Below are 15,776 nucleotides of genomic sequence, written 5' to 3'. Positions count from 1 at the left end.
TGGCTAGGATTTAGCCTTTTCTTCTCAAACCAACGTGTCATATATGATCTTAAAATATTTGCATCAATGCTCATGATCTTGACACGTAGCACTTCATAAATTAAAATTAGCATCTCAACAACATTTCGTCATGCATAAACTCGAACTTCTCTTTGGAAACTCTGAAACCCTACACTTCTTCTTCTGTGTTGTATGCTTACCTTCTTTATCATCCTTTGAATTAATATGGGGGTTCTGATCTTCAACCCAACTTGTAGACCGACCTGAATATATTGTAGTGATAATAAAGCGAGAAACTTCAACTAAAAAGGGCAGCACGGTGCACAAAGCATGTCGTATTCATCAGGGTCTGGGGAAGAGGTATATTCCAAGGAATATGATGTACACAGTCTACCATAATACTAGCATTAGTAACTACTTTTACGGCTCAAACTCGTGACATGTAGGTTACATGCACAACTTTACCATTGCTCTAAATATATACATGTCAAGTTTAACGTTGTTAATATGAACATTCACCAATTTGCTAATCCAATTAATCTGGTACTTGATTACAGCTCAGTAGTTCAACAATCAATTAACCATGGGACCCCAAAGAAAACACGACCCCATCAAATCTTAACTACAATATACAAAGTACACTCAATGTCAACATGAAGTGGGACACAGAAATAACTCATCAATAAGTAGAAAATATATATAACCTACCAAATGCCAAGTTACAAAATATGTTGTAGAAAGGTTCACTGAATTTCAGATACCCCCAACGGATTTGAAACAAAAATGAACATCCTAATAATAAAGGCCCTACATACAGTGTTCTGAAAGGCTTTTCTGGAACTCGCCTCGGGACTCGCTTCGGGGCTCACTCCAGAGCGGGACACTATCAAAACGCCTTGAGACTATTGTGTGGGGCTTAGTTCTGTGAGACTTACGCTTCCGATCGCTCGATTGTGCGCCCTAAACACACCTAACGCTCAACGCTGGGGACTCGCCCAATAGTTCTTATGCAAATCATGTGTTTGAATTCATTAATTTACACTGTTGACACTTAAAATTCTTTAACAAATGAATGATTAAAGTTCTTTTTATCTATAGGAATATAAAAATTGTGAATAACTCAAATAACAAACCATAGTATTACATATTTACTAATTGAAAACATCGTGAGAATGAATATCATTTGAATATTTCTTCTAAAAATAGATGACCAAAATTTATATCTTTACTTGATAGATCTTCATGTCTTAGTTTTATGTCTTTCAAAATTATCATGCATTTCTTATTTTACTATTTAAAAATAAATTTATATTTACTCATGAAGGAGTAATATTTTAAATTACAGTGTTGATAAAATTTATTGAGTATTTACTTTTAAAGAGGTAAAATATGTATTTTGATAATATTTTTTAAGAAATTATAACTTTTAATTGTTTGAAAGTTAAGAGGTTATAGTTAATTTATATTTCATAGTAACATTAATAATATTGTATTATTTATACTTGTAAAACATGCTAAATATTTTATTTTATATGAGTTTCTTTAATTGTGCTTAGTTTTTTGAACTTTTAATTTATCTTTTAAATTTTTATTGTGTTATAATGCTATATTATTAATTCATAAGTCTAAAAAATTAAAGATCTGGCTTACGCCCTGTGTCACTAGTCTTTCGCCTCGCTTCTTATTAAGTAAAACGTCTCGCCTCATGCCCCCGCCTTTTAAAATACTGCTACATACTATCACAAAAAAAAAAAAAAAACGGATACTATTTTATCATTAATTCAATGCTTGTTGAATAGATCTCTTTACTTGTATGACTTAGATGTTTCGTATTTTCGGGAACCAACTTGGAGAGATCACAAAATCCTACTGTTTTACTTCAATACCATTAAACATCCACTCTCAGCTAGGCGTTCTTCTTGTTATTCTAGATTTTTCTAGTTTGTTCATCGACTTGTACTTTATCCGTTTCAATTTATGTGAACTTATTTTATTTTTAGTTCGTGATAAAAAAAAAAGGACATATTTTCTTATTTGGAATCAACTTATCTTTATGCAATGATTTATATCCACACAAAATATATATGCTTCATTTTACACTACAAATTCAAAAGTCATTTCTTTTTTCTTAAACTTCATCCCTAACCCAAATGAGTTCACTTAAATTGAAACGGAGTATGAAATTAGACTGTTATGACTAGCTTACGCGAATAAAGTTGCACATAGAAAGTTGAAATATGAAAAAATGTTACTTACAAGGCGTAGAGATACTTTGACGATGTAAGATATTATTAAATCTATCGTACAAGGTTGACTAAAAGTAAAAAATACTACACCTTATTAAAGGTATATTTGGACCGACTTAGTCTAACATGTCAGAACTAGGAAAGATGGCAAAATTATTTTCAATTGTGTCAATATCATGAAATAGTTTCTTATTCTACTTTGCTCACGTTTTTTTTTTCTTTTTAGGTTTCAAAGTCCACAACTTTGAAATGTATATTGAAAACAAAAGGATCAAATTCACATGTGAATCCCTCGAGTTCCAATTTTCAGCCCTAGTTGTGAAATGAAAGAAGATAAACAATACTAATTAGATGGCAGTTTGACTACTTGTATGAATTATTGATTTGAGGTTTAGATAAATTCTTTTGCTTTTTCTTCCTTAAGAATTACATACAACCTTTATGCTGACTTTTCTTTATTAAAAATGCTTGAAACTCTATTTATTTTTCATCAAAATGACTGAAAATCTATAATTGACAAAACCTTTAGATTAATTTCCTATTTACATGAAACAAGACATAGTCTGAGAAATAAAATAAAATAAAAAGATCCATGGCATTCCTATTGTTTACGATTTCTAACCCCCCCCCCCCCAACCAACCCAAAAAAAAGATTTGGACCATTTTCAGATTTGTGCATGTCATTCTTACCAGGGAGCGTCCTTTTATTAAAAGAAAAATATTCATTCTTACTAGGGAACGTCCTTTTGTTAAAAGAAAAATATTCGCCATTTTAAACCCAAAAACTCTATTAATTCGGAGTAGGGCCAGATAAATTCGAATTAATACTCCCTCCATTCCTAAATTATGACAGTACTTTTTAATTTGGCAAGAAGTTTAAGAATGAAAACAATTTTTTTTGAAATTTATGGTCTAATAAATTAAAGTGTTAGATATTTAGGTGACAACAAATCATCTCACTAAGGATAAAATAAAAAATATAAAGTTAAATTATTTTTAAATATATAAATATAATTATTTTTTGGAATAGACTAGAAAAAGACCAAATAAAAAATAAAAAAAAAGGAATTTACATTACTTCCATTTCCATTGCATACAAACGGAATAAACCAATTGAACAAAATTTCTAGACTGAGTTCATATTTACATTGAAAGTCAATCAAATCAAAGAGAACAAAAAATTGCATGATCCAAACAACCTTTTCATTCTACCCCATCACCTCATGTTTCTTACGGTCCGAAAAGGTAATAGGTAATATATATATACAACTTTACTCTTACCGGTGAGGTTAGAGATGTTTATGATAGATTTCTTTTAACTTTTATCCAATTTCCCAAAAGGGACCCCATATTTTTCTTTTTCGGACATCCCTTTATTTGTTCAATCCATTTTATGAAACCAAAAATGGTGACAAAGGTGGCACTTCAAAAATACCCTTTCCATCTCCACAATCCCAAATTGAAGACCAATTTGAAGGTGTCAATGGAGTTACCATTTGCTCTCTTTTAACCTCCTTTTTTACCACAACAACTTCATCTTCATTCACCACTTCTCTTACCCTTTTCCCACAAGAATTTAAATTTGAACTAACCCTTTGCTCAATCACGTTACTTTTTTGCTTAAAGTTGCTTACTTCAAGTGGGAAATTCAAGATTGCTTTACTCCCTCTTAGCTTAAATGCTGCTCTATCATATGCCATAGCTGCTTCTATTGCAGTTTCAAAAGTTCCTAACCAAACCCGAGTTCCCTTTCGGGTCGGGTCACGAATTTCCGCAGCAAATTTCCCCCATGGCCTTTGCCTTACTCCTCTATATTTCTTCTGAACAGAGTACTCTGTTTTTGATTCCTCTGTTTTTGGCTCCTCTGTTTTTGATTCCTCTGTTTTCTTGACATTAGGTATTGTAATATTTAGAGAAGGTTTTCTTTCATTAAAACTTGTTTTTTTGGGGGAATTTGAGATTGTTATACGAGGTACTAAGTTGGGTTTTGGTTCAAATTCAAAAGAATTAAATTCTTGGTTCAAACTTTGAGCTAAGTTTGTGGGATCAAAAGAGAAATTTTCCATTTTGAGATCAGAGGTTAAAGAATCAAATGATTCAGAAACAGAGGAGTTTTGAGAATAAAGGGTTCTACTTGTTTCTGATGATGAGCAATAATTTTCCATAAAAACAACATCATCAAGAAGATGCTCCCTTATCAAATCAAGATCCATTTAAATCTTTTAGAGAAATGAAAAAACTTGTAAAGGAAAATTTGGGGGGGAGAGGATTTTTTTCTTGTTCAAAAAATGAAAGAATTAAAGGGAATTTGAGTTGAATTGAGTGGAAAAGAAAGAGTGAAGAGGGAGGATTATAAAGGGTGGAAATTTTTGCGTCAAGTGGAGGTTTAGAGGAGGTTTCTTGGTTGGAGAGAGGAAGCCTCCTGTGGGCTATCCAATTCATTTTTTTAAGTATAAAAGAGTACTAGTTGTAGTTTTTTTAAATTAAAATAAAAGTAATGTATGATTAAAGTTATTCATCTTTTGTCAAAAAAGGAGAGAAAAACAAAGCAGATGATGTTGGTTTTATGTCTTTTTTAGTCATTGATGATTGTTGGTTATTGTGTCTTCCACCCGACCTAAGTTTCCACGTTACTTCTTTTTATTTTATTTATCTTTCTATTTTCTCAATTTTCTTCTTTGCTTTTTGGTTCAAGGGTTTAATAAGTTATACTCTATCCATTTGAATTTATTTGAATCTTTTCGGGGAGTATAGGATCAAATTAATTAATTTTCATTATAAATATAGATATAAATTTTTAAGTATTATGAAATAAAATTTATTTGTGAATAAGCAGTTTCATAAGCTCCAGTTATAATTCGCTGACCGAGTAGCTACAACTTCGAGAGGGGAATTCGCATAAAAGTGGGCTTTTGTTTTTGCTTCCTCGAACGGAAGGAGAAATTTTTTTATTACCCTTTCTTGCTGGGGAATGGAGTTGGTTTATAACCAGACTCTGAAGTTTTCTACTAGGTAGAGTATTTAAAAAAAAAAAATCTAGAATAGAGGGCGTGATAGTCCAATTCTACATAGTTCTGTGATCTGTCGAACGAAGTGGTTCCAACGAACCGGACCGGGGCGAGAGAACGAATTCTTTTTTCAGGGCTGCCGGTGGGCTGGGCCCGAGCGCAATTTGGAAGGAAGCCTCTTTAGATGAGAAGGAGGATGCTACCAAGGCGAGAAGGAAGAAGGGGAGTTCCACTATCTGAGTTAGGCCGATATCATTAGATAGGTAGGCTGATCTCCACTTTTGGATTCCTATTAAGGGCAAGAGTGAGACTTGTCTATTCCTACTAAAGGAAAGAGAAGAAGATCACGGCTCCTCTTCAAAAACTATACGAAAAGTACTATAAGTTACAATTTTCATGCCAATATGATTAAAAAAATATATTTGTAAATGTTGGTCAAACTTTACAAAATTTAAATCTCGAGAAGCGAATGTGAAACATAAATTGAAATGAATGGAGTAACATTAGACAAATTCAATATTCGGAAAATGGGAAGACATGCCTTAATTCTTGGTGACATATTTTAAAGTCGTGCTGATCCAAATTTACATAGGATATTATTACTAATGAACCGGGTTACATATGGTATCAAAGTCAACCAACTTGCAACTTTTGGGCTTGATGAAACAAACCTTAGTGTCGACTGAGTTTAGGTAAATGTTACATCTTTGAGCTGATGGTGGCGCGAGACGTTGAGTTCCGAAAGGGAGTGTACATAGGATTTAGGCAAATCTCATGTCAATAAAATACAAAAGAAAATGTTAGTGCGTTTTAAAAAAAGCAAAGGCCCTAGTGATGATTTTTAATATCATGAGGATGTTGGGTCCGAGCGAACCATATCCCTAATGGTGTGAATTGTTACAATTTGGGAGATGTTAGAGTTAATGAAGGCTTATGAATATTAAATTGAAATTTACTGATCTTTATTTCCTTGAGTTTAACTTGCATAGGAAATTCCGGGTATAGTTAAGCATAAGAAATGAAATTAGTATCTTGAAAAATAAAATATGTAATATTTTACAACAAGTTAATTTGTAATGATGTACACTGTCGGATATAAGTTAAATCCTATTTCCATTTAGTTTCTAGCTTTCCTATATTTTGTAGGAGGTGACTTGTTGTAATAATAACAATAATAAATGGGAAATTTCACGTAAGAATAAGTGGGCTCCCTACTTTTCAATTTTTTGCTCACATTTCAATTTACAACCAACTAGCCCAAAAATAATAGGCTAAGATTCAATATCCAACTTCAATAGGTTCTCGAAATTACTATTTAACTCTTTTTTTTTAAAATTGCTCAAGCTTTTAAGTTAATTTTCGAATCAGTAATTGTGACTCAAATATTCGTTCAACAAACCAAATCCATTTGGGTGGTAAAAATTAGATTTTTAACAAGCTTAAATATGTGGATTTAAATTCCGAATTTGATTTTGTGAGAAATTTGGAGTGGGTGTTATTTAAACTTGTTAGAAATAGTATAAGGAGGTTGTATATAAAATTTGAAGTCATTTAATGGAGATTTGGACTGGTTTTGAACAAGAATTGCAATTGAAAATCGTAAAAGAAGTTCATCTATAGACGCTTGTATAAAGGTGTATAATAGTGTATAAGATGTGTTTATACACTCATATACAAGATTATACTACATAATTATACAAAAAACTGACTTCGTCTTCTTCCTTGCGTCTTTTCTGAAATTTAACTCAAATATTGCTCAAATCTACTCCAAATCACTTCAAATTTAAATTTTGAACTCCTTTTGACATTTTCAATCAACTGGAACAACACTCAATCCAAACAACTAACAAACTCAAAAAATCATATTTTCGAAAGCAAAGCTTTGAATGGCCTTTAATGGTGGACTTCTACTCTTCAATTTTCTTACATTGCAACTAGGTGACACAACGGGGGAAGCAAAAAATACATGGCCCCTTTAAGCATATGTAGAAAATGTGAGAAGAAGAGAGAGAGAGTGAAAGTAATGGTTGTGAGAACACAGAATTAACTCCATAGCTTTTAGAAGCAATAGTTGTAAGAACACAGAATTTGAATTTACTAGTGTTTTCAAAATATGTACAATATGGGCTAGATCAGGTAAAACTTAAAAACATGGGTCATTTTTTTTATGATGTAAAATCACGTATATTTTCTTCTAATTCTTTCATAATAAATCCAGTATAATAATGAGAAAGGAGGGAATTACGGCTGGTTGTTTGAGCATTGTTTCCAATAATTAGTCGGATATTTCAACGTTAACAAAGTGTGATTGCGGTTAAGTTTCCTAAGTCAAAAATATAATCTACTTACTTTGGTAGATGTTGAAAGGAAAGAGATCGTTTTAAATTGAATGACTTTGGTATTTACGACTATCACTACTAACATAAGTTGAATTCTTTGTATCATATTTTAATATGATTAATATTCTTTAATAATACTAGTATATATAATACAAAGTAATGAATACTTAATGAACAATAACACACGTTTTTTACCAAGAATATTTTTACTATATAATTCATGCAATAGTCCTTTTCTCACATCATACAATTGTCAAGGAATAGAATGTATTAATTACATTTTCCGAAAACTCAATATAAGTAGGTTGTTACACAAATTGCAAAATTATATATTCTCAAAATATATTTTCCTAATGGGTTATCCGAACACAAATTTTCCCCAATTCTTTTTTTCAATTGTTTTCTAAATCTTAAATTTTTTGAAAAAATTCAACCAAATATATTGTCTAAGACATGATAAGTATGCATGTGATTTTTTCTTGTTTCCCACCCAGTATTCACTTTTAGGGTCCAAATTAATTTAAATTCGAACAGTATAAAACTTATTAAAGGGAAAAATTCTCCCAACCAAAAAAAATTATTTTTAAAGTTCTAACTTAAAATCTCTAATAAAATATGAGACCTCTATATAACTAAACTTATCACATTAAGAGGAAGCAGCTAGCAAAATATTGCACGCAAATCGACTAAAATTTGATAGGTAGCTAGCTTGACCTTCTGAAACAGACTTTTCAACGACTTTTTCATATTTTAGTCAGATATTTGTATTATTAAAACTTAGGGCGGAGCTGGACCGTTTAGAGTAGTTTCCGTCGAATCTAGTAACTTTGATTCGAACCTTATTTTTGTCTTAAAAATTTATTAAATATATATATGTAAATTATTAATTTAAAATTCAATAACTTAAAACGATTAAAACCCTGAACTCATAAATTTTAAATCATTATTTGGCCTCTGAAATAAAACTTATGACTAGAGATATCTATATACAGTATAATAACTGCTTAACTTGACATGCAATATCAACTCAAACAAGGCAAGCAAGTATTCTAACAACTTGCAATTTGCAAAGAGTCACTTTCTTTGCTTTGGTGGCTTTTCATCAACTTGGTGTTGGCCCTGAGAATAATCCAGGTTGCTGCCTTAGGTTTTGTTTTGTTTCTTTTTCTCTTTTTTAATTGTTTTGTGTTTTGTTTTTTGTTTTTTTCTAAGGCCTGAGGGGATGTATCTGATCACTTTTGTTTAGGGTCGTTTTGTCTCTTACCAAAGGCCAATTACTCAGGGTTTACGGTTTGAAAGATATCACTATTTTTTAAAATCTATTTTTTATATAGGGTGTAACTGCGAAAATATCACTATTTTTAAATTTATCAAACTTTTCAGATGCCAATAATCCTTGTCTTTACAATATAGGTCCGCATCTATCTGTTACTTGATTATAATATAGAAATTATTTATACAGTAAATAGTAATATATTATTTGATACATAAATAAATAATAATATAGGAATTGTTATGTGAAAATTTTATTTTACGGATCTTTTTATCGTTAGTTAATTTTGTTTATGCTAGTACATATTAACATATTCTCGCAATGGTGATATTAGCGATGCAGAATATTATGATCGAGATTATTTTTGTTAGCGCGGTAAACCAAGAATGTCTTAATTAAAAGCGGCATTATTTTTTTTGCTAATTAAAGCGGCATTGTATTAACTTGCTTTGTACCTTTCAGGTTTGAACTTTTGATTTAAAAAATATCAAAAAGAGCTGCTGGATTTGTAATTTTGTTTATTGGTTTATCTATGACACAATGTTTAGCCGACATGATCAATTATAATCTTTCACTTTATCCAGTTGCTTATTGTATATTCTCGTGGGCCAGATTAATCTCCATTTACCTTTGAAATCTTTCTTTTATAATTTTATTTATTTCCTTCTCTTCTTTCAAATCAGACGGCTAGAAAACCTGAGGCATAATTCTCCAAAATGAAAGTTTTTTTTTATCGCAGAGTTGTTGTCATTTTATCTAGATTATTAATTAATATTTATTATAAAAATTGATTTATAATTACCTTATAAGTTACCTGATCGTCTAAATATTTTGTGCATCATCGGTGTGTAGAACTTACTTAGACATAGAATGTGAGACTTATGAAGGTTAGGAAAAAAAATAATTCGTGAACTTGATCTATCACCTAGGATTTATAAATTCTTTTAGTTTATTTTTTTTTCCACATAGACATAGCCTTGCTTCCCAAAATTCTTGAAGCATTAGGGATGCTATTAGATTAATTTTCATACTCCTTGTTAGTTTATATTCTAAGAAATAAAATTTTGAATCCCAAATCTTACACTTTGGTGAAAAGTACAAATTAAAAGTGATGTATGTTAAATTCTTGAAAAATCAGGGAGTCCATCTAAGCTATTAGGGGATATAAATATTTATGGATGAAAAGATGTTTAAATCAATATAATATTAAAAAAAAGATATAATATTGCATTTCTGTTAAATCGATATAGTATTGCATTTCTCTCTAATCTTCTTTCGAAAGAACAAAAAATTCAGATATGAATGTGATGATAAAGGGTATTAGTTTCAATTCAAAAAGAATAGGAAATAAGGGGCTGCAAGTAAAATTAGAGTGTGTAAATGACTTTTCGAGATAACTTCAAGGTACAATTAATGTATGTAAATTTTCGTGACGTTAGAATATGTAAATAAATTATTTATCTATTTATTTAGTTTTTATGTGCATCATAGATATAGAGACATTCTAGTGAAATTTGTCCCTTTAAGATGTTGAACATAATAGTTCATCGCAGTAGTAAATTAATATTGCCGTTTTACCACTTTTGTACATTTTCCAAAATTATTTCCTTTAATTTTAGCTTAGAGTGTGACGGTGTGACCTGTGGGTAGAACAATTTTTTATTTTTTTGAAATTCAAAATTTTAACTTGTATAGGGTAAAAGTATGCTATGACACGCGGCCGTCCAAGAAAGGGACACATGGAACCCAAGACAGGGAGATGGCTAAAGATCGAAGGCAAATGTTTCGTTTGTCACCGAAAAGAATAACACTTATAAAAATGTGATAAATGCTCTTCTCCCTGTAGCATTTAATAGAGAATATTCCATGGCATTAAGAGCAGTTACCCGTTACAAGAAATTTGACATTAATGTTCACCGTTATATCTTCATCAATGCCCCTCATAATTGACATTAAAGAAGGGCACGACCCTAGAACCTTCTTCATAATTATAAATAGTGAGCTCAGTTGTCATTGTAAAGGACAAGAATTTTCTAGCAAACTTATGATATACTCTATACAAAGCTCAATCCAATCTTATCTTCTTATTTCTTGATTTTCTTTGTTGTTGTGCCCGAAAACTCTATTCCCATAATTGTTACTTCTGTTGTTTCGTTTACATCCTAAGGCTAAGTAATGTGTAATTCTTCGATTATTTTATTTATTTCAGGATCAAATTAATTCGCTTATCTATAAATCACGTATAAACTCAACTGTACCATTTTACGGGTAAACAGTTTGGCGCCCACCGTGGGGCCTAGATAGCCGTGTAATTAAATTGATCCTTGCCTTTTTTACTAACGTGTTTTGATTGTTTTTGTCTTAGAAAAAATCATAAGACATGGCAGATAACACTGTTAACGACATGCACAACCCCGAGATTCGAGGGGATCAACCTCATTCCGAAGACTCAATCAGTGACACCCACAATGAGGGGAATGACGCTACACCAGTGCATGACAGGAAGTATCCTCGACATGTTTGGGGGACCACTCCCGATGACGCTGAAGAGGAGCATGTCGTCGACGCGGTAAGGGTCTTGCAAGAAAAACAGGCGATCATTCTAGGCCATCTAACGCGACAAGATAAAGTTATGACGGAGTTAAGGCAAGCGCTGTCGGGAGCTTCAAATAATGCAAAAGACGAGTTCCGACTCCTCCCGGGGTTCCCACGAATCAAACGACGCGGGGGATCGACAACAATACTCCCCAGGGTGAAATTGGCTCTGATGGGGCAGGAGGGAAGGGATCCGGCCTCAACAACGAGAATGATCCTTTCAAGAATGAACTTTTACGGTTCATGAGGGAAGTAAACGCCCGCATGGACCAGATCCCGGGAACGCCACCGGTGCTGAAAAGTCCGGACTCAAAAAAGTATACTCAATTGCCGTACAAGCCAAGTGCGGCACTAGAGTTAACCCCGAAGCAGTTTTAAATGCCTGAAGTGCCAAAGTATGAAGGGAACTTCAGACCCCCAGAAGCATATTACCACCTACACAATGGAGATAAAGGGAAATGATTTAGCCCCTCACGAAATTGAATCTGTGCTGCTGGAGAAATTTGGAGAAACCCTCACGAGTGGACCCTTGATATGGTATTCGCTGTTACCCGAGCATTCCAAAGATTCCTTTGAAATGCTTGCAGATTCTTTCATCAAGGCTCATGCCGGGGCAAGAAAAGTATAGGCCCGAAAGGCCAACATATTCAAGATTGCGCAAGGAGAGTATGAGCTGCTACGAGAGTTCGTTACCCGATTTCAGAAGGAGAGTATGTTACTCCCGGATGTCCCTGATGAATGGGCGGTTGAGGCGTTCACCAAGGGATTAAATCCGAAGAGTTCAAACGCTTCCCGAACATTGAAGAAAAGCCTACTCGAGTTTCAAGCAACGACCTAGGCGGATGTCCACAACCGGTACGAATCAAAAATAAGGATCGAAGATGATTAGGTTGGTTTTTCGTCGTCGACCAAAGAACGAGAAAAGAATAGGGAAAATCAAAGGATGATAATGACACAGACAAGCAGACTTTGATGGGCTAGTTTTTGCCGTACGAATGAACCGAAGGCCGGAGGAGAGGTTTTCAGACAGCGGACAGGTTCACCGTTGACAGGAGGACTGATCGCGGTCGGAACAATCGATCATTGTAGGATAAAGAAGTGGAAGGATCGCGGGGATCCTTCTTACCCCAAATTATCAGAATACAACTTCAATGTCAGTATAGTGAAGTTGGTATCGGCCATGAGAAACATCAAAGAAGCACGGTTCCCAAACCCGATAAGATCTGATTCCAGCCAGAGGGATCCCAACTTGTGGTGTGAATACCACGGAACAAATGGCCACCGGACAGGGGATTGTCGACATCTTCGGGAAAAACTGGCAACATTACTGAAAAATAGTCACCTCAGAGAATTCTTGAGTGACCAAGCTAAGAACAATTATGGTCGTAACCAAGATAACACAGAACTCTCGAAAGCAGGAGAAGATTCCCCGCGTCAAACAATCAACATGATCTTCGGAGGAAACGAGATTAATGGGGTCACCTTTTCAGCAGCAAAGAAGACAAAAATATCAATAACGCATAGCAAAAGGCTTCGGGAAGACGATATCACTTTTACGGAGGAGGACACAGATGGATTACTGCTACCACACAATGACGCACTGTGGTAGATGGTGATATGGGATACAACATCATTCTGGGAAGGTCATGGTTGCACGAGATGAAAACTGTACCATCAATTGCTGAAGTTTTCAACGCCTGACAAATTAAGCAGATAAGGGGTGACCAACCGGCGGCAAGGGAGATGAATGCAATTTCGGTCTCCAGTAGCAAAGGAAAGGAACACGTGGCATAGCAATTACAGGGATCTGCACCTACTCTTGTACTAGATAAAGTTAGCCAGGCATCGGAAAATTATCAAGTGCCGAGATACTTCCAAGTTCCAGAAGAGGCCGATGCAACGAAGTCCACAACGGAAGACCTGTAGCACGTGGCATTGTTTGAAGAATTCCTAGAAAGGAAATTCCACCTGGGGACAGGACTGCACCCAGAACTCAGGTCCGATCTTAGTAAATTCCTTAAATCTAACACTGATTGTTTTTCATGGTCACATGAAGATATGACAGGTATCTCGATAGAGGTAGCCATACATAATTTAAGCTTAGATTCTAACATACCGTCGGTAAGACAAAAAAAGCGCTCAATCGTTCAAGCCGGGAATAAATTCGTCAAAGAAGAGGTAACCCACTTACTTAGTATCGGTTCGATCCTAGAGGTAAGATATTCAGACTGGCTAGCTAATGTATTAGTAGTTCCTAAGAACAACAATAAGTTTCGCATGTGTGTATATTATAAAGATCTTAACAAGGCATGCCCGAAAGACTCATTCCCATTGCCAAACATCGATCAAATGATTGATGCCACGGCCGAGCACAAATTAATGAGTTTCCTCGATGCTTATTCTGGGTACAACCAATTAGGAAAAAACTTCGTTTATAACAAATTCTGGTATATATTGTTACAATATGATGCCATTCGGGTTGAAAAATGCTAGAGCCACTTATCAGCGGCTCGTGAAACAAGATGTTTGAAAATCAAATAGGAAAAACTATGGAAGTTTATATAGATGATATGCTCGTTAAGTCTTCAAATACAGGTGATCATCTTAAACAAGGAACCATAATATGAAACGTAATCCCGAGAAATGCGCGTTCGGGGTCAGCTCTGGTAAGTTTCTGGGATTTCTGGTATCCCAAAGGGGGATTGAGGTAAACCCCGATAAGATCAAGGCCATAGAAGATATCCCGGACCAACTATCAAACGTGAAGAAGGTCCAAAGGCTTACGGGGAGATTGGCAGCTTTGAGCATATTCATTTCTCGGTCGTCAGAAAAGTGTCATCATTTCTTCGCACTGCTCAAAAAGAAAAATAGTTTCGAATGGACCCCGGAGTGCCATCAGGCATTGAGGGATTTGAAGAAGTACTTGTCAAGCCTTCCATTGCTTTCAAAACCAAAAGTAGGGGAAACGTTGCTGGTTTACCTCGCAGTCTCGGAAGTTGCGGTAAATGCGATTTTAGTCCGAGAGGAGGAAGGTACGAAATCTCCCATTTATTATGTTAGTAAAATTTTAATGGGAGCAGAAACGTGTTACCCACATTTGGAAAACTGGCCTTAGCTCTCGTAGTCACTGCTCGGAAGCTGAGGCCCTGCGTCCATTGCCACCCGTTAGCCGTGGTGTCTACTTTCCCTTTATGAAACATCCTCCATAAACCCGAGCTCTCAAGTAGATTGGCCAAATGGGTCGTCGAAATGAGTGAATATGACATAGAGTATAAGCTGAGGACTGTAATTAAGTCGCAAGTCTTGGCTGACTTCGTGGCTGATTTCAGTCTGGGATTATTACCTCTGGCAACCAAGGAAGCAGTAATGGTGTCGGAATCGACATCAGGCTTTTGGACCTTATTTACGAACGAATCTTCCAACGTGAAAGTGTTCGTGCTCGGTATAGTCTTAATCATGCCTTAGGGGGAAACCCTAAGGCTAGCTATCAGGACAGTCCATTTAACTAACAGTGAAGCAGAGTATGAAGCTACTATTTTAGGGCTCAAGTTGGCCCGGGGACTTGACTTCGAGGTCATTGAAATCAAATGCGACTCACAGCTGGTGGTAAATCAGGTCTACGGGACTTTTAGATCAAAGAGGATCGCATGCAACAATACGTGGTAAAAGTTTAAGCTCTGCTGGCGCAATTTCGAGATTGGTCAATTACTCATATCCCAAGGGAAGAACACGCAGAAGCAGATGTATTGGCAAGCCTAGGATCATCAATAGAAATAAAGGGATCGGAGTCTAGGACGGTAGTACAACTGATGAACTCAGTCTTGGATACAGATGGTTACTACGAGGTAAATTCAACTAATCTGGTCTGGGACAGGAGGAATGAAATTATCGATTATCTCGAACATGGGAAGCTACCTGAAGACCCCAAAATATCACGGGCACTACGTGCCAAAGCAGCGTGATATAGCTTCAAGGGTAGGCCAATTGTATAGAAAATCTTTTCAAGGCCCGCTGGCCCAATGCTTAGGAGCGTCTAAAGCTAACTATGTCATGAGAGAGGTTCACGAAGGGATATGCGACAACCACTCGGGCACAGATTCCTTAGTGCTGAAGTTGGTAAGGGCAGGATATTACTGGCCCCGCATGGAACAAGACGCCAAGGAATTCGTACAAAATGTGATAAGCTTCAACGCTATGTGCCACTGGTGCATCAATCGGCAGAACCCTTACATTCGGTCATATCTCCTTGGCCGTTCATAAAATGGGGTTGGAAATCGTCGGACCACTACCACCGGCTCCCGTAAAGGTAAGATTT

At 35.0% G+C, this 15,776-nt stretch overlaps 1 protein-coding gene across 1 annotated transcript; it reads right to left on the bottom strand.

Moving 5' to 3' along the window:
- Positions 1-3,300: 3,300 nt before the first annotated feature.
- Positions 3,301-4,608, bottom strand: LOC107805279 (ethylene-responsive transcription factor 5-like). Its single transcript, XM_016629281.2, has one exon. The coding sequence runs from the start codon at positions 4,457-4,459 to the stop codon at positions 3,638-3,640; it is 822 nt and encodes a 273-aa protein (XP_016484767.1). The 5' UTR covers positions 4,460-4,608; the 3' UTR covers positions 3,301-3,637.
- Between the last annotated feature and the right edge of the window lie 11,168 nt (positions 4,609-15,776).

The sequence above is a fragment of the Nicotiana tabacum genome, chromosome 13, assembly GCF_000715075.1.
Source record: "Nicotiana tabacum cultivar K326 chromosome 13, ASM71507v2, whole genome shotgun sequence".
In the NCBI taxonomy this organism is placed as follows: Eukaryota; Viridiplantae; Streptophyta; class Magnoliopsida; order Solanales; family Solanaceae; genus Nicotiana; species Nicotiana tabacum.
This window is presented reverse-complemented; position numbering and strand designations above follow the sequence as displayed.